Genomic DNA, 19,975 nt, shown 5'->3' on the forward strand with positions numbered 1-19,975 from the left:
TTTGTACCCTTGATTCGCACCGTCCGAAAAGAAGTAAATCTTATTTTCGACTAAGTCCGCTCATGAACGAGGCAAGTGCTTGAAATTTTATTACGTGCCACACTATAGTTAATTGAGCAAAATTCAGTGCGGTAAAAAGGAAAACATATATGCAATTTTTCGATTGCTATCCCCCAAATTTTCGTCAAATCGTTCCAATGTTTACTATGTTTTCCATCAAAGTTCGCTCGGTGTTCATTCTTTGTATATAGCGCAGCGCGTTATTTATTTTACTATGGACTGTCGCACACTCTGTATTCGATTATTACTGTAATATCAGTATGGTCCGACGTTACTATAAAAAACAGTAATATAATTTTTCGTATAAAAGTCTCTCCGCGAGTAAGCGGCGAATTCCGATTTTGAAAAAACTTGATTATTTCCTCGGTTCCGCGTGTACCAAGGAAATGGAAAGATTAGAATCTCCGACATCGAATCTCCGGATCGCGTGGTGAATTCCTTTTAATTTAGGAATATACGTAAAGACGTTAAGCAGCGCGAGGAGGCGTGTAAATATGTAGGATTTGTTTGCACGTAGGCTGCAGCCGAGCGTCCACGAAGCACCCTCGCAACGAGGACTGCTCGCTAGGGCGAGGTATATGAAAACATTTCGAATAAAATATGCCCTTGGGAGATAAAATTTCAGCATAATCACAATGGCGCACGCATCGTATGGTCGGATAGAGTCGGAGGGAAGGTTCGCTGGCACCCGTAATTAAGGGGGTTCTTAATTTTTGAGATAACACACGAAGCGGCTCGGAATGCTTGGGAAGTTCGAAGAACTCTTCGTCGAACCGGGCGGCAAGGGGGCGGGTGATTTCACGAGACGTTTTTCCCCGGCGAGATTGGATCGGGGATAAAAACCGGGTGGGAATTGAGCCCCATCGAGCTCCGAGCCTGCAGGCGAAGCGGCAGAAACCCGCTCCTTCTCTGCGCTGACTCTCATCGTTTTTTATCAAAAGCGCACCTTCCTCGGAGATAAGAATATTTTCGAGCGGGAAAATGTAACGGCCGGAAAGAGGGGAAAACCTTCTCGGCCGGGGTGCGGAGCGTCAAAAACGTTGAAATTCATGTGCAACCAAGTTATTTATACGAATTTATGCTTTTTCCGCTCCATTGATACGAAACTCGAGGATTCCTCGCATCGCAATGAGCGGTAAATATAGAGGCTCGAATGGGCGTGTATACGGAGCTCGAAATTACCGGGAGGAAACGAAGCGAGCATAGAGGGCGCCCAGTTAAAGGGAGAACTTGGCGTATTTGTTCAAGGGCGCTCTCGCATGCCCCGCGATCGCCCACCCTCTGCTCCAATTTCGTGCCTTTCGCTCTTTCTCCGTTTCTCGCTATTCCGCGTATACACGCGACAATTACTTTTCTCGTGGCCTGATAGAACCCGATACCAAATAACCCTCGTGCAATATTTTCCGGCGAACTGATTCGGTTACTTGGCCCCCGCGCGCGCGCGCGGGCGCGAAATGTCTCAAATTTTTCAAGAATCTACGCACTTCCAAAGTGCGCGGTTGAAACGAGGCTTTGCGATCGGTCCGGATGTCGCTTTCGGCGGGGAGCTTTGTCGTGTTTTATTTCATTCATGAGTTTTTTAACATCGAAAGTGCGTGTACGATATCGCGAAAGGAATCACGAACGTCAGTATTTTTCTCGCTGCTTCTCGCGCTCCCTCTTTCCCCCCCGGGCGGTGTTCCCTTCTTTCTCGTGAACGCGAAAATGCAAGGATTTGTAAAGTTGATTTATCGCGAAATGAAAGACCGTGGCTTTGTTGGATCGCGTGTCACCCTTCGTCCTGCTTACACGCCGCGAGGGGGAACGAGAACTCCTTGGAGACGACGGCAACGATACAGACGACGAATACTTGCCGGAGGCCTCGGGATCCCCTCGTTACTCGTACCTTGGAACGCGAATCCTCGACGTCGCGCGATGGATATGCGCCCCAAGGCCGTTTCAGTAGGAAAGGCCAAAGGGAGAGGGAGAGAGTTACGCGAAGAACAATTCTCCTCGACGTTTCGATCAAACCTGTCCACGTTTGTACGATGGATCTGCAATTTTTCAAGTTTCAAACTTTGCTTTTTCGTTGGATCTTTGCCCGTTTTTTTCTCTGAACATTAAATATAGGCAAATGAGCGAACGAACATCGAGTGAAATCCCTCGCTGCGGTAGCAGTTTCAACCCCGTGTTTACTCAAACAAACTCGCCGTGAATGGCGCCTCTCGTTAATCCAATGAAATGAATAGCTCGAGCGACGGAAACTCGGCGAAGAACGAGAGGTGTTGCGCGATCATGGAAACAAAGCTCGCGTGGCGGTTGAAAGACTGCAACCGCGCGGACGGATGCCGAGCCAAGGAAGAGCACGACGAATGGCCGGTGCGCGCGGCCTATGCGTCACTCAGCAATTGCTATGGATTTATACAGAGAGAGAGGAAACGGATGAGATATTGTGTCAGCATAGAGATGAGAGCATCAGAGCGTGTGTCGGACACTTAAGTATGCGAGGCACTTACACCTCATTTCTCTTGCCCCTCCCGCGCTCCCTCTTTCCGTCTGTGTTTCTCGCTGCTCGCTAAAGTAGCTTCGTGTCCAGTTCGCAGGAAATTATTCACAGGCCATCCGGCAATCGGGTGAGTTCACACCCCTCATCTCGCTCGCTCTCTCTCGCTCGGGCGGGTGGCTCTCGCGGAGAGCAGAAAGCCTCGAGAATTCCCGCTTATCAAACCTCGTGCTTTTCGAGGCTGTCGGACCTAATGCATATTGCAATCTCGCATTTACCACGAATTTCAGACTCTCTTGAAACGAAGGTGGGCGCGGCGAGATTATTAACCGGACAATTGTCACTGTGCTGGCGGGGGGAGGGAGCTCGAAATCCTTGCGCACAATTGATCGCGGCGTCGAAAGTTATATCTCGATGTGAAAATTAAAAATTCATTATTTTCATCAAATATCATTGGATTCTGTAGGTTTGTTGAAGCGAACGGGAATCGCTGCCATTCCTATTTCAGCGTCGAACTCGTTCGAGTGGCATTGCGCGCGGGCGATCCGAAAATTGCTTTGTTTCGACGGACATTTGAAAAAGAGCCTCGTCCAGGCGGAACGGGAAACTAATTGGAGGCTGCTCGAGATCCGCTGGGAGTTGAAATTTTCATGCGCCGGATATACGCCATCTTCGGCGGGAGGCGAAAAATAAGTGTATGGATCGGGGTGGGAGGAAAACTGAGGCAAGATTTTCCACGGCCTCTCGCACCGGATGTTTTTCGTACACGCAGATTTAAGGGCACGCTTGAGATGGGCGGAAAAATCGAATTTTGAAATTTCATAAAGATCGGAGCAGCAGATTCGAAGATACTTGAATCTTTAAACGCGATTATCTCAGAATCGTTTTTTTTTTAAATACCTTTGCGGTGGACACGATTACTAAAAAATGATTGATTCGATTCATACCAAATTTATACCACTTATTTATTACAATAATAACTAGGGCCTGGACGAAGAATTTAAATTCGTATTTCGTTGGGAAAAGAATTATAACAAAAAAACCGAAAATTTAGCACCTGAAAAAATGAATTTTCCATTACTGTCGTCATTTTGTTTTTAATCAAAATTTTTACGAACCCTTCGTCCAGGCCCAGGCTATTATTATAATAAATGAGTGACATAAATTTGGTATGGGTCGGATTAATAGTTTTTTAGTAATCATGATGTCCACCGCAACTGATGCTCGAAAAAAGGTGCTATACTGGAATACAGCTAGAGTTGCGCCATTTTGAGAAATTTTCCGATAAAAGAAAATGTATATGTGCTAATGAATATCGTTTACAGTTTTTAAATAAACATTTATTTTCTCGTCGAAAAAAAAATCAAGAAAATCACGTTTTTTCGGGCGGTGCAGTGCACGCGAGGCCTTAAACTCACGCCGTTGAGTCGTACGGTCCATTGAAAGAGCCGAAAGGTTCCGACGTCGGAGCGTTCGCCTTAGCGAGAGAAAAAGCGTTTGAATCATAGTGAAAATTCGAGGAAAATTGGACTGAAAAAAGGTCAGAAGAATCGACTCGAGCGAATCATTTTTCCATTGGACTTTGTTTCGAGAAGCTTCGTCGAGCCTCGTTAATCCTAAGAGATTCGGAATTGAATTTGAGAAATAAAAATGAAAATACTCGGTTGCTACGGTCGAAAAAGTGAACTCGTACGTCGGAGCGGGCCTTTGAATCGTGGTATGTATGTCAAGACGTGTGACGAATATACGATTCCGGCTCTCTCTCTCTCGCACACACACGATAGCCTACTCTTATTGTGTTGTCGGATATTTCGAGGTTACTCAGCCGCCCTCGTAGCATCGACGAGCCATTGTCTAGTTACATCCGGTTACGAAGATGCAACATATTCGCCCACCAAGACGGGGAGTGATAGTGGAGAGAGAGAGGGCGAGCGGGGAGATACTCGAGACTCGTCGAGTCGCGAGCGAAGGACTCGTGTGTGACGTTATTCACTCGAGGTTTCCTCGCGCGCACTGACAGAAATAGAAGTAGTTCGCCCCGAAGGCACACAAACCGGCGAACGAAAACTCCAAAAAAAAAGTACGCCCGAGTCCGAATTTTCCGCAAGGAGCGTGTATTTGCATGCCGGAAATAGCGCAAATTATTCGAGAATATTATCAAAATTTTTTCCTCCATGAGACTTTCAATTGTCCGCCCATGCTCGTTTGTCGAACATCTTCGCGTGAGTGAAGCAACGAAAACGTCGCGCTCCGCCGGGGTTGCCCGATTTTTTTATCTGCCACAGCGCCATTTTGTTCGTATAAGCCGGGGGGGGGGGGGGGGGGGGGAGCACTCGTAGCGGAGTGTTCTTTATGAGCAGGACAGAAGAAAACGGAGAGAGAAGATTTTCCCATTTCTGTGTCGGCAATCCAAGACGAAAATCTCTCCCTTTTCCTTCCGTTCTCTTTGTGTCATGCTCCTTGGGGAAAAAAGGGTCGAAGGATCAATGCGCGGAGGGAGGATGAAAAGAGAAAGGGAGGTTTGAGAGGAGCAGGGTAGTTTCGGACATAATATCGGTCAAAAAGGGGGGGAGGGGGGAAAAAGGATGAGAGGAAATGCGAGTGGTCGCCTAACCGTGGCGGCGGTGAGCGGGGGTGAGAGTTTTCTGGAAATTTACGATTTTCCTCGGTCCGCGAAATGCCAACCGATATATGAGGCTCTCGGTGCGAAAGTGGTGTACTCGCAACGTTTACTCGGTAAATTAGCTCCGCGCGGAGTTTCGCAGCTACATTTGCGGAGGCTTTCGAGCGCGCGTGTGTCTCGGGCCTCACTTATTCGGCGGGGTAGAGAAGAGGATGGCTCGTCCATCAAAATCGAGATAGACCCGGCCGCCGTTGAATAATGCATCGGCGAGAAGCGTGATAATGAGCCATCAGGAAGCTGGCCGGTCCTCGCTCTTCTCTCTCCGTCTCGAGACTCCGAGCGTGCGTGAATCTGCTCGGCAAAAAAGTCGCAAAAGACCGAAAGGATCCATGCCGTAATCGAAGGGACGAAACGCCGCAAGGAATCGTAAACTCCCCGGGGAATCGGGACGCGCATCAAGTTCATTGAAATCGTCGTCACGCGGTCGCAGAAGTTGCTCTCGTTACGGACGTGAGCACACACTTGATTATCCTCGTAGCCATTATATGTTCGCCGTTATGAGACGATCGTGCGCGGAAGGCTCCAAAAGATGGAGGCGAAGAGAGAGAGAGAGAGAGAGGCAGGCAAATAGAAACTGGCCGATGATTCGAGGGCCCGGAGCTGCAGGGTCGAGCAAAGGTAGCTTTATTTCCCTCCGCAAAGCTTTCTATTGACAAGTAATTAACACCGATATCGATCCCATCTACCTTCATTTGATATTCGAGCTTTCGAGCGGATAAGGGAACGAGGATGCAGCGCTCCACAACGCTCGTATATATCGCAAGAATATTGGAGATTATATGGGAATATACAAACATAGAGTAACACGCGTTCCTCCATTATTTCTCGGTCTATACGTATCGTACATATAAATATAGAGGCTCTTGTACGTGTGTACGCGCGAACGGTGGGAGTCGGTCCGTATATACATGGAGGGGTTCACCGGTTCGTGAGTGAATTATGCAATCGCCCCGGGGCTGCCGGAGCCTGGTAGACGTGCGTCGCGGCGGGGGCCAAGACCAAATTTATTTATAAACATTTTTTATTCTCCCGAAGTACAAAGCATCCGGTGGAAGCTCCCGGGGGCGGATTATCTTTTACGGGGGGTACAAAGTTATGCTAATGTCCGATGTAATAAAGCCTTTGTAATGTTTCGCGATACTCGGAGTCGCCGCTCGCGGGGTACTTTTTCTTTCCGATTTTCTCGAATAATTTTCTGGATGAAATAATACGCGAATCTCGAAATGGCTTTTACGCGATGCTGAATATCGGCAGGTGTCGCGCGAGAGGAACGAAACTCTGACGCTTTGTTTCTGGACTCCGTTCTGTGAGTGCTTCACTTTTTTAACGACAGCGGGGACACGGCATATGTCGCGGCTCGCGCGTTCATTCAAAAAAGTAACAGTGCGGTAAAGAAAAAATGAAAAATTGTGCACGCGTCCCACGGGAACGAGTGGAATCTGTCGTCTCGTCCGATCGTACAGCGATGTTACTACTGATCGAGCGATACCAAAGGCTAAAACTCGAGAGACCTCGCCGTTACATATTTCGATCAGTTGTGATTCCACGCGCATTTTATTCCCGTATAAAAATGAACCCTCCCACGCGCCTTCGCACGAACGAACGAGGCCAGAAAAAGGAAGGGTGACGCGAAAGCCTTTCCCCATCAACGATCCAATAACCAAAATGTCCAATTCGAAATCCGCGCGGTTCTCTCCCCCCGGACGAATTAAATGTATACGCCGATGTTCGATGACCTCTTTGTTTGATCCCACCAATTCGTTGCCTGTTCACCTTGCTCGCTTCACCTCATCAATCCTCTCCACATTCCCATCGTTATCTCTCTTCCCTGTGACCTTTTCACTTTGCTCCATTCTCTTCGCGAACCCGTCTTGCAGCGTCCCATCGACCTCTCCCTTCTGTACGTACCAACCTACACAGTTCGCGGGCTTATCTATGTGAAAATATTGATCCTGGTGGAAGAACGTGATCCGCGTTTTTGAAATTCGCTGCCAGAGACTCGAACTCGTTTCCACGACTCTCCAATCTTATCTTCGGCCTGAAGATGCTTTTTCAACCGCCATTCAAACACAATTATTCTCTGGGCTCTTACAATTTTCAACAATTTCTCAAATCAACGGGGAGAAAATCGCCGCACCGATGATGCAGCTCCGACGCTCACGATTTTCGACTCGTTAACCCTCTCAGACCGAGACGCCTATTTCACGTTGAAGGAAAATTATTATAAATTCCCTTCGTCATTTGATCCCAAAGGACTTTCTAGTTTACTAATCCATTGTGACATTTCAGTTTTTTTGTTGGGAAACGCGGATGTTTTAATGTTCGGTGCGCACAGAACGTTGCCATGCTGAAAATATTAAGAATTTCAAAATGATAAGAATTTCATAAAATTTGGTAAATTTACTCTTTAAAAATATATGAGACAATATACATTTTTTTAGATTTTCCTACCACATATAGCGCTCGAGTAAAAGTTCACGTGTATAAGCATAGAGCTTACACGCAGTCTCGTGCTTAAGAACTTTGATTTAACGCTCAATTATTCGATAACCATGTGGTAAAAAAATTTGAAAAAATTGTATTCGTATATATACTTGATGCCAAAGAATGTTATCACGAAATTGAATAAAATTCTGATTATTTTGATTTCGTGATCCATCCTCCTTAACACCTTAAATACATCATATTAGCTTATTCTCTTTGAAAGGACGTAACGTTTGGAGCATACACGCGGAGAGACTTTTAAACGAATATTTAGGATGAATTTGCTTGAAAAATTTGCTATGTTTTGTAGCAGCGCTGTTCTATATATCGGCATTCTATTACATTTCACCAAAGTGCATAGTAATTTTGATGCCGAAAGCAGTTCTTTCAAATTTAACTATGTACGACAGGTAAAATATGGAGGTCTGCGACATTCTTACATCGAACTATGTATCGATATCCGAATGTCACTAGTGTTTTTGGCGAAATGTTAAAAATTGGTGAATCGGAGTGGACAAATTGCTTGAAATTTTACTATGTGCCACTGGTTAATTTTCGTGTTTATATATAATTGGTGGGCGCATGAATTTTGCTATGTTATTGAGCAAAATTCAGTGGGGTAAAAGGGAAAATACGAAACTATACAGTTTATCGTATAGCACACAGAGAAACGACTGCTACGTTATCTTCTAAATTTTCATCAAATCGTTTCATCATTTACTATATTTTTGATAAAAATTCGCTCGGTGTTCATATTTTTGATATAGTTTTACTGTGGTAATGGTTCCCCAAACTTTTGCATTATTTGACACACTCTGTAGCGATTGTTATTATAATATCGATGTGGTCCGACGTGACTATAAACCAGAGTAATTTTTGCTATGAAAGTCTCTCCGTGTAAAAATAAAATGTGCACTAAATTTTCTTCTGCGATAACTAAAGCACGTTTTAACACAGCGCCAACTCAACACGAAACGCCGGCTTCGTATTGATATTTCGATGGGTTAAAGCAGTTTGTCTCTTGGTTTGGGAGCATCTACGGTGCAATCTAACCCTGCTTGATGGAACTAGGCAGCTAGAAGTCCGAGCTTACTGGCCGGTTTTATGGGGCCTGGAAGCGCGTGTTGCGCGGAAGCAACGTACGGTCCGAAGGGTTATAATAGTACCGAATTTGCAGCACCACAGGGAAATTGGGAAAGTGCGCACACCGCGTTTCATTTCGAAGCAGACATCGCGCTGCGCCCCATTTCCGAAGGGTGAAGGAGAGTCGCTCGCAGTCGACGATACACCACGTTTTACGCCCTCATCGATTACCCACCTGGAGCAGCAAAACGAGCTCAAAAAAGTGTGGGGGAAATTAATTTAAAAATGTATCAGCGATATGCTTGTTTAACAATGTTTGGCCGGGCGGAGTGCGAAATGCCTTCCGTATATTCGACTCCGGAGCCGATATCGGGGCTCTGACGCAGGTACGAAACAAATGAAACGATGACGCGAAAAAAGCCTCGGATAAAAGCCTTCCCACCTCTTGTTTTCCCTCCGAAGCTCTCCTCTCAATTAATCCCATCAAACGCAAATGGATCATGCCGCTCCTGACATAGTTCGTTTAAAAAAAGGCTGCGCTCGGATCGGTACTTTTCCCTTCCAGCCGTAACGTCTCGTTGCATCCAACAACGATGGGATACTTTTTTAAATGATCGAAACTGGACCGTTCCAGTGACGTATAGCGTCGCTCCAAGCATCGATGCGCGGATATATGATGCACGAAGGAAATGTTCGCCCTCGTTATGCGGGGCCCTGAACCCGAGGATACGGAGACTCGCTGTCCCCGAGGAGCAAGGAAAAAAGGGGGAAGCTCGTGTCACTCGAGGAATCGAGATTCAGCATGGATTCTTGATGGGATTGGGGTGACAACGACGCTGCGAGCCGTTTCTGTTTCTACTTTTTCCTCGCTTTTCTCTCGCGCACGCATCGAGGAATGTGCGGAATTCGGGATTTTACGGTGCTACACGCGGCGAGGTGAGTTTTGATGCTTCATGAAAAAATAATGAGAGAACGAGCGGAGGCTGATTGAATAAAAGACGAAAGTACGAGACGCAAACATAAACGGGGATACGAGGGATCCTCGTCGGAGTTTTATTCCGGAGCTTGCGGAGAAAGAAAAGGCGTGGATGCGAGGAAGCGACGACAAAAGATAAGCCTCGAGGGTTTGCGTACAAGTACCTCTCGTTCCTCGCTCCTCGTACAGCTTTATTCGCGAGCTCCGACGCTCGATTTTTATGCCCAGCTTGGCTTCGTCTTCTCATATTTTTCCGGGCAGTCATCGTCCGCGTACTCGTCGAGTGTTGGATCCGTGCGGCGACCTGAAACTTGACCGGGAATCTCGGAGGCTGCATTAACGAGGATAAGCGTTTTCAATTCGGAGGCATATATTTTGATGTTGAATTTTTGCGATTTTTCAGTTTTTCTTAAGCGGAGGATTCGTCGATCGGAAATGAGGAAAATTCGTGAGGTTTTAGTTCCGGAAAATGGGAAAGCACGAGGCACGTAAAATCTTGCGATAAATACGGACGTGTGTGCATGTCGCGGCGGGTGTATAATACGTTCCGTTTCCTGCTGAAGCTTCGTGGATGGTAAAAAAGGTCGAGCGAGTTTGCGGACTCGGTGGTACAGCGTTGCAAATGAAATTTTATTATTGATGCTGCACACCCACACACACGAGCGCTACGATGCCGAGGATCAAAGTATTTCGACAAACATTTTCCGCGGAGTTGTTTCCGCGCGCGCGGAAACAGCATAAAACCGGAAAAGGAGGCCGGGGGAGGTTGGCAACAGCGCGCTTCTTTTTCTTCCAGCCTTTTTCATTTCGCCGGGAGGAAAATTTGCGAAAATGTATACTTGACGAGAGAGAAATATTAGACTTTTGGGCCGTAGTCGTGCCCCACGAGTCGCCGAGTTCTCGAGTATTTATGCAAACTCGAGCAACCCTGTCGCGAAACGAACGACGAAGAATTGCGTATAAAAAGGAAAGAAAAAGGGTGGAAGGAAACGTCCATTTTTCACGAGCGCGGGACACAATCGGCGTCAACGAGTCTCGAACCACGATCCACGCACCACGTATTTACATATATCCGCCAGCAACAAAGTTAAGTGACCGTGAAACGGGCTTTAGCTTCTCAGCGATCAAACTAAAAACGAGTATGAAACGAAGAATTATTTATGAGGATAATCACGCGCAGTTGCACGCTCGTGTTCGCATTGAATTTTCAATCCCAAAAGAATATTCATAATATAATGATTCTTGTGAACTGAACACGCTTCAACAAATCTTATTGTCCATCGAATCATCAAAGAATACAATAAAAATGAGGTTTCTTCAGACGGGTTCGTAACGACCGCGCGAATAACATTTTCAAAGCTGTCTGTATAAACATCCCCCATTCGTTGCCGCACGGGAAGGCTGATCATTTGATCGTTACACTGGACACACACGTGTCCACGTTCCTTATTCCTTCCAATACGAATCCAGACTTTCCTCTCGCTCGTGATTCTGATCAACCGAGAATTTATTACGGAGATAAAAATAGTTTGAAAATTGGCCGGAATGGTGTTTCTCGATCGAAGAACAGCCCACAGAGTTTCCATACACCTAATTGGGGTCTCGCGGGGGCGACTTTTGTTTTGCAACTTTGCATGTTATCTCGTGAAAAGCTCTTTGCGACAAATATTTGCCGTCGAATAAGACAAAAGGGGGCCTGGGTGTCGTCGAGCGCGGTGACGCTGGTTCTCTTCTCTTTCTATGGTCGCGCGCGGCTGTCACTCATAGAGAAGTGTGGAGGAGCGCAGACACTGGCTTCGCCCACGTGCGTACATGTCCGTCGTGCTATTCCCTCTGCGGCTTCTGAAGCCGAAACACGACAGCGGGCGCGAGTACACGACGATGATGAAGACGACGAGGACGACAATGACGACAACAAAAACAAGGATACAATAAGCGGTGCCAATAAAGCAGAGCGTATGGCCCTTTCGAATGGAACCAGGCCAAATATTCGCATCACTCGATATTCTCGGTGCATGTATCGGCACTAGGCGAGGAAAAAAGTGGTTGATCGAGGCACGATCCGGGCGCGATACACGGGACATAAATGTGGCCCGGAAAACAGGAGCGGCCGCTGCGAGAAATTTCTCATTGTTTCAAGAGCATTCAACAATGTTATTGTTCGGTGCGCTGCGGCTTTTTATTCACATCCATGGCTCAATTATCCGATTCGATTCGCGCATAAATGATTGTGAAAATTCATTACCTCATCAAATTATCGGATTTCGATATAGCGCGCTCGTTTTATTGTTTCCGGAGAAAACTACGCGTTTGAATATTATTCATTCAAAGGTACTACGCACACCGGGGGCCGGAGGCCGAGCGGATAATTCGGCTCGGAGTAGGCGCGAGTGTTGCAAAGTTTCAGGCCATCTGCTCGCGCCGATGACAAAAAGCACCGGACAAAGTGTACGAGCCCGCCCCGCTTTTATATTCGCCTCGCGACGTGCAGGCTTTTGAAAAATCTCAAGTGTTTCCGGCCACAATTGGGAGTGGTCGAATTCGGCGTGAACCAGCCAGCGCACGATGAGCTCCATTTGAGTTGGAAAGAAGATAAAGCGTTCGAGTACATAAGTTATAAATGTACGGGCGCGCATAAAAGGAGGTTTTAAAACATCGAAGAGAAGAGATAAAAAGTCGGGAGCGCGGGGAGCGTATCGGGGGGTCGTGAGTGAGTGAGTGAGTGAGTGACTCGAGCCTCGTTATGCCCAAGGGTAGGTTACGGTCTGGAAAAATCAAAATTAATGAGAAAAGCAGCAAAAGAGAGCGGGCGGGGGTGCCGAGGGGAAGGAAACGAGCGGACGCGCGCGCGACGGGTTTTCAAATGCAAAACGCTCGCGCGCGCGGTGCAAAGCACACTGCTGTTCTAAAAATAGCTCGTTGCATCGCCGGAAAGGAAGGGAAGCGGGAGGGACGGGAGCAGGCGGTGGAGAACGGGGCCGGCGGCCGCGAGAAGCTCGGGGGTGAGTTCTCGGGAAGCGAGCGATGAAAGGGAAGCTTTCTCTTCTCCGCGTCATACGATAGAGAAAGAGGGAACGATGGAGGCTCGTATGTACACGAACGTGCGCCCTCGGTGAACGGTGTTTGCATTGTGGAGCGGAGAACGCGTACAACGCGAACGTCCTCCCTGATGGCCCACGTCGGCGATAATGACGAGGACGCGAGGCAAGAAGGACGACCGCGGACCCTCCCACGCGCCTATTCTCTCGCTTTATTTATGTGTTGAACGAGCAGAGCACGTGTTTTATGGAGAACGAGCGCTCGCGATTCGCCGAACGGCTCGCTGCTAGTAAATATTAAGGGAGTACGAATTCCGTGGAACGCATCCGCTCCGAGCGACGATAAGAGAGCTGGCCGCGCGATTCGCGGTCTCTATGACGCTGAAGCATCTACGCGGGAGCTGAACGACAGATAGAAATAAACGAAGCACGAGAGGCGACCGAAATAAATAAGGAAAAAGGCAGTACGCGAGCATCGGAGATGCACCGCGATTACACCGAGCCGCGCGAGGTCAAAAGGCTTAAGGGATGAAACGTCCGTTTATGGCGATAGAAAAAACCAATTGACCGAAATGCAGAAAGCAAACGTAACTCCGAACGCGGAAAGCTTCTCGTTTTTCTCGTCTCCTCATTTCCCTGTCTATTCCACCCTGCACAACGCTTCGTCATGATAAAAATTCAAATACCACCCCCTTCCCGCCGACCTCCCACACGATTTTTCACCCGGACACGGGGCAAACGAAAAGTCAGGATCATCGCAACCCGGAAAAATGGAGAATGCACTTGGATGTTTATTTTTCCTCTCGTATACCCTCATCCGCTGGGAATCGGATAAAATTGTAGACCCAGGAATCCGAGAGGTTTGCTTTTTTCGATCCCTGAGCCAGAGGGCGATCCTGAACCGCGCGCGGGGATGACGAAAAATTATTGTTTTTTCCGCCGAAGCGATATTTTTTTCTGCTCTCCTCTTATTATTTTTAAGGTATATCATGCCCGTAGGATCGTATTTTATGGGTGTCTAAATTGGCTCGATTTTAACTTTCTTAATTAAAGATATCATCACTCTAAATTAATTTCACACTTATCAATTCAACATTGTAAATACATTTTTCCATCTTATCTTTTGGCGAATGAAGCTACGAGTCATCATTTAATTTCATTCGTCCCTGGCTAAAATACCATAGTTTTTTATGTAAAAAATCGCTTTAAAGAGCGCAAAGGGAAATAGATCGAGAAAATAATATTATTAAAAAGACAGAAGGCTGTGACAGGAATGGGCCAAGCCAAGAAGAAACAAAATTAGCAAACGTGAGGTTATACGAGTGCTCATTACCAATAAAACAAACCCTTTAAAATTTGATGTATCAGTCGGTTATCCGTTGAAACTCCAAGTAAATTTCAAGAGATTCTTAAGATAAATGGTTTCGTGCGTGAACTACCTTGATGAAAGGCAGAATAGTCTGTTTTTCATTCGGTCGTTTAGCGAGTCGCGAATAATGGGTTTTCGAAAGGAAAACACCGGAGAATCGGTGTTGTTAAATCAAAAGTAAACACGCAAGTTTTGAAAATGTTACCAAAGAGTTTGGCATCACGGTGTGCGAAAGCTTTTGGCGGTTTCAAGAGCAAAAGGGGTTCAAAGTTTACGTTGGAAAAGGTCGGGATGGAACGGTCATTTACACGAGCATCCAACCATGCAAACGTGTACGTCCATATACGAGCTTGACCCCCATACGTGACGGAGGATTTGACCCATTGACCCGGCGAATTTTCACGAAGCCTGACGAAACCGACCGAGCGAGACGGATCCACCTACGACCCACCACTCGAGATTATTTACTCGTACGGCCTGTTTCGCCGCTCCAAACCATTTTTCGAGCTTTTTGATATTATTTCAAATCGAGGCATCCACTCTCCTATGAATTATTGAGGTTTGTATGAATTATTTTGTACGCACTGCTCACCGATTCTTAATCTCGTTACGAGAATATGCTGCGGAGTTTTCGGAAAATGGTTCCCTCTCGGATTTCATGCACGAACTTTATTTTCATCAATTATCGAAAATCCGCCATTTTTGACTGAAAACCGAAGGTTTCGATTTTTCGGATGAAATTCTACGTTGTGCATGGAAGAAGTGTCAAAACCAACAGAAGCTGTCCCTCGATCCGTTAGTTTTGCCACTTCCACTCAACCTCTCTCTCATCTTTCTCGATGTTTTTGCAGCCCCCTCTTTCTTTTTCCTCGGAATTTTCCCATATTTTTGTCTCGCGTGCACGAAGGTGGGAAGGCGCGAGAGAGAAAGAGACCCTCGTGAACCCTGGACGGGTCTCCACAGTTGCTTTCGCGAACGCGGTTTTTCTCGTTCCCCCCTCCGCATCAAGAATCGCCGAGAGTCTGATCGAAAATACAACAATCTCCCGGCTTTCTTTCTCATTCCTTTATACTTTATTCCGGAGCTTCTCTCGTCTCAGCTCTCCCACACTCCATCGAGAGGAAAGAGCCGACTCTAAAGTCTGCACTTACGAGTAACGGGCACTGCCATTGGAAGCAGCGAGAGAGAGAGAGAGAGAAAAAATAAAAAAAAAACGTTCCAAGAGAAGAGATCTCGTTTCCAAAGCTTCCGTCTCCTTTTCTCTCGTGCCTCTCTCGAGGGCCACCATTTATTCACTTCACGGTTGGGACGGAGAGTCTCTTCGCCCTTTTTTCCAAGCTTCCCTGCCGCAATCAATTTTTTTCTTCGTACACACGTACACAGCCGAAGATAATCTTCAGAGCGTATTGTTGCCGAGAGAGCAACGGAGTTTTTCACCTTGCCACGTTTTCTCTCTCCTCCTTTGCACGGTAGAAAATATTATCATAATAATTCGGTGTTCCATTATTTTTCAACGACGCCAGGGTCCGTTTCCATCCACCGTTGCGCGAGCAGCCCGTTTTCGTGCTTTTTCCCGAGCGAACAGCCGAGCTGTTTTTTTCATTGCAAAAAGTGTTGTTTGCACCCTCGCGTTGGCGCGTTGCAAAAAATCATAATTACTGGAAATGTTGACTCGCTCGGAAAGGGTTAAAATTTCGATTCAGTGGCCAACGCACGTCCGACATCGGGGCTGCGGGCTCGAGGAAAGGAAAAACAAAAAAGGAGAGGATAAAAATGTGGCAGGAAAGCGAGCTCCGAGGGAGCTTGAAATTTCAAGAGAGTGAGAAAAAAGGGAAAAGTTATAGGACTGCAGCGCCGGTCTATATAACGGCACGTCCGCACATGCTGGCAAACACGAGTGCATCCCCAGATATATAAATATCCCTCGAAGCATATGTTTCTGCGGGCTTTAATTTTATCTTTTTCGTCCAGATTCACCCTCGTTTAAAAGCCGATGAAAAATTCCGCGCTGGATTGAACGATAATTATTGAGAATGAGAAAGGGGGTTGAAAAGGGGGTTGGTTTAAGGAGATATAAAGACGAAGAAGCGGTGGTTGAAGAGGCGGAATTTAGACACGTCCGCGAATTACTTGGCGGATAAGTAGGTAAGGCCGCCGAAAGTGGTGAAAGAATAAGGTGGTCAGAGAGAGGAAACGTCTCGAGAGAAAAGCGCGTAAGTGGCTCGTGTCAAAATGAGCAAGGAGAGCGCGTCGTCACTTTGCGGAGTCGCGATTTATCTCCTTTTCGTGTGTTTTTTTTTTTTTTTATGTTTCGTGTATTGGAGAATCGGGAACGAGGTTATGATACCGCGAGGGGTGGAGCGGCGAAGGCTTTCTTACGTGCTGCTCGCGGACACTTGGTCGAGCGGCGTGGCGCGGGCGGCGTATTAGATGGAAACGAATGCGAAGAGCACAGGGACGAAACCTTATACGAACGAAACATGACGTTGTTAACGCGGGCTGCAGCGCAAACAAACGACGGAACGGCGACGAGTTCTCGGAACGCGTGTGTCTCTACGTCGGAGCACGTCCATGTCAATAACGTTCAAATATGCATAAATGTCGCGACAAACTTGTCCGGTTATCGTTCTTGAGCGTCGTCGCGGGGGTTCGAGTCAAAATATCGTGCGTTCTCGAGCCTCGAACCATCGATTCGATCTCACCTTCTCGCGATCGTCGTTTCACGGGACGAATGCGCTCTTGAAAAATGAGCTTCCCCGTCGTCACCGTCAACTTTCGGCGAGGCTTTCGAAAATTTATCGAATCCAGCGCAGGAGGGCTCGAGGTTGCAAAAAGGGAGGAGGGAATAAGCCAAAAAACGAGTAAACGTGCTATGCGGTGCGAGAACGTAAACTCGCGGCGATGTTCCATCGCTCGATAAAGACCTCTTTAAAAGAGGAAGAAAGGGGCATGGAAGTCTCTCAGGCTCTTAATCTCTCCAGCCCCCTTTCTTCTCCGCCCGCCTCAACGAGAGCTCGGATATAGGTCCCGTGTAATCCCTCCCCCTCTCGTCATTACACGAGGATGTTCCAGCTCGAGAGAAAGAGAGAAATATTGATAACGAGAAAGGGAGCGGGCGGACGCGGGGGATGATAAAACGTACACGGCACACTGCGTCGAGGGCGCGTTAGACCGCAGAGCGAAAAAGATGCACCGCAGAAAAACGGGGAGAGAGCTGGACGAGGAGAAGAGCGAGAGAGATAAAGAAGATGTAAAAGAGCGACGCGGAGCGGTCTGACAGAGGAGAAAGACTGGAGGGTGAAAAGCAGCGGAGTGCGCGGTACACAACCCCCCGAGAAACAGGTTACCCTCTTCATAACGCAATAACATTTTTATACATCTCCGTATAGGTATTTAAACTAGAATGCGTCTTGTTTCTCCGTTCGGTGTACGAAGATACGTGTGCGCGCGGGTGTATACGTTGCTGCCGGAAGCGTTCGCTGCGGCAGATGAGTTCTGTTGTCAAAAGTAAGTGAGTGAAGTCCCCTCTCGACTCGCTCTCCCGAGAGAGCTCGTTAATTCGTCTCGACCCGCAAAGAATTCAAAGGAGCGCGTTGAAGCACCGTATGCGGCGACAGAGGTATATACATAGAAGCAGGGAGAAAAAAACGAGAGAGCCGCGAGAGAGAAAAGACCGACGTTGCTGAGATTCCTTTTTTCTCATAGCCTCGCAGTTATGCCCATGAAAAATTGGCATGAAAATACTTAATCGGGCCATCTATTTGTTCCTTGCTCGCCTAAACCGTTCGAGCAAAGACTCCGATCGATCCTCGATCGCCGATTCCTGCGTAGCCCGACGATTAAAGCCTGTCGGGGAGCTAGAACCAACGAGCAATTATCCGGACCGATCAATTTAGTAATTGAGTGGGATTGCGTGGACAAATTTCCGCAATGTTTCTTCCCTTCAAAGCCCTTGAGCCCCATAAAGTCTTCGCGTTGTTTTGTCGCAATTGGCGAAGAGCCGAAATAAAAATGCACTCACGTTGGCTGCTGCTGCGTCGAATGATGTTCTCCAAGAAGGTGTTTTGAGGGGCTACCAGGCCCCTACGCCCGCCTGGCATCCTTCAACCGTTTTATAAATCACGTGATCCCGGGCGCTCGCTCGAGGTGCCCCCGTTTCCGGAAGGAAGCGATACCCCGAAGACGACGATCTTTCTTCCACGCGTCGACGTTGCTTGTCCGCGAATCAGTGGAGGAATAAGGAATAATAGGAAGAAGGAGGAGGAGAAGAAGAAGAAGGAACTCGGCCCGGAGAGAAAGCTCAGTGGAGCGGCGCCGAGAGGCTTTCACGCGGAGGAAAAGGTCGACGGGGAACAGGTAAAAAAGAGAGTCGGTGCGGAGGGCGCATTCTCAGGAACGGGGCGAACCGCAGCTTCCAGCCGCGGGCACACTTTCACACTCTTTCTCTCACACTCACCCGATCACTTTGAAAACTATAATTATTATTCACCGGAGCACGCAAGAGAACACTGAATTTACACAGTTTTCGTGCTTCTCTCACGCTTCCTCGGAAGCTGACGAAAAAACGCACGCGCGCACAATTCGGCACCGTTTTATCCCCCTCCCGTTTCTCTCGCACTCCTGTTCAGTGTCCGTTTCGGATAATGGACTCTTGTACTTTGCCCTTCTGGTACGAATGGCCGACTTGTCCTCGAGATAGTGGCCCCGCGATGGCCTCAGAGGACAAGTTTTGCTCGAAAAAGCACGATGTGGGTAAGAACGGAGATAAGAGGAGGACTCGAATTCGGAACGCTTGCAAGTCGGGCCTCTCGATAAACGAAGAGCGCTCCTCGTCGTTCCTCCTTCAACCTCTTCTCCGAGGCTCCCCCCTCTTGTTCTTGATCTTGTTCTTGTTCTCCTTCCTCTTCTTCTGCCGCTTTTCGCTTGACGTTTATTCGTCGCTCGAGAGGGATTTTCCATTCCCGCGAGGAGAGAACGAATTGCGGAAAAAAGGCGAGAGAAAGGCTTCGCGGCGAGAACAAAAGTGTATTTTTATCTCCCTCGATTCTCGTTTTTTCCTGCCAACGAGATTCCTCGGGATCCTTTCAAATAACTTTGCCCGAAATTCTTCGCGCTCTTATATCCAATAGTTATAACAATTTGAATAATCCTGAAATTTTCATTGGTATTATTTGCCCGTTTTTTCTCTTTTCATCGCGCTTGAGATAATATTTCGTTCGTTTGTTTCGTTAACTGGAATCGACGACGGTTGGAGCGAGAGAGCGCTGAACGAGTGAACTTTCGTCACCTGAAGAGCCTCGTGGTCGCGGCACGACGATTTCCTACCACCGACCACCTCCTCCCCATTTTCAACCTCAGAGCCAATTTCTAGCTCGCAACTTATTCTCGCCCCTCTTCCCCCCCTCCCCCTCCCCTCCCCCCTCCCCCCGCCCCCGCGAGCTTTTCTTCGACGACGCGCACTCGATTTTAGCACCGTTTGAAGATTATCTAAGCGAAGAAGGCCATTTCGCGATGGTGAGAATCCTTCGGGACGTACGACGATTCGTTCGACCGTTTTTTCTCTTTATTCAACTGATGAGAATGCCAACCGGAGGGGTGCACTCTCACGCACGAACGACGGTTAAAAACATCGTTTACCCGCAATCCTTCCACGCGTAATCCACCCTCGTCACACCCCGATAACAATAACAACAATAATAATGAGGATTGAGACGAAAACTTGAAAACTGTCTCGATTTTTCGCCACTTCTCTGCTTCTTTCCTCTCGGTTTTTCCGTATTTCTTATAACTTCCGTCGATA

General features: G+C 47.5%; 1 protein-coding gene across 5 annotated transcripts in view; it reads right to left on the reverse strand.

The window, feature by feature from the left end:
• Nucleotides 1-19,558, reverse strand: part of eag (ether a go-go) — a 50,201-nt gene extending 30,643 nt beyond the window's left edge. For all 5 annotated transcript variants that reach the window (XM_043427768.1, XM_043427765.1, XM_043427767.1 and 2 more), the window contains exon 1: nucleotides 18,197-19,558. In XM_043427768.1, the coding sequence (XP_043283703.1) occupies nucleotides 18,197-18,275 (79 nt within the window). In that variant the 5' untranslated portion in view covers nucleotides 18,276-19,558. The remainder of the gene's footprint in view (nucleotides 1-18,196) is intronic.
• Nucleotides 19,559-19,975: the final 417 nt, after the last annotated feature.

This window comes from Venturia canescens, chromosome 9 (genome assembly GCF_019457755.1).
Source record: "Venturia canescens isolate UGA chromosome 9, ASM1945775v1, whole genome shotgun sequence".
Lineage (NCBI taxonomy): Eukaryota > Metazoa > Arthropoda > Insecta > Hymenoptera > Ichneumonidae > Venturia > Venturia canescens.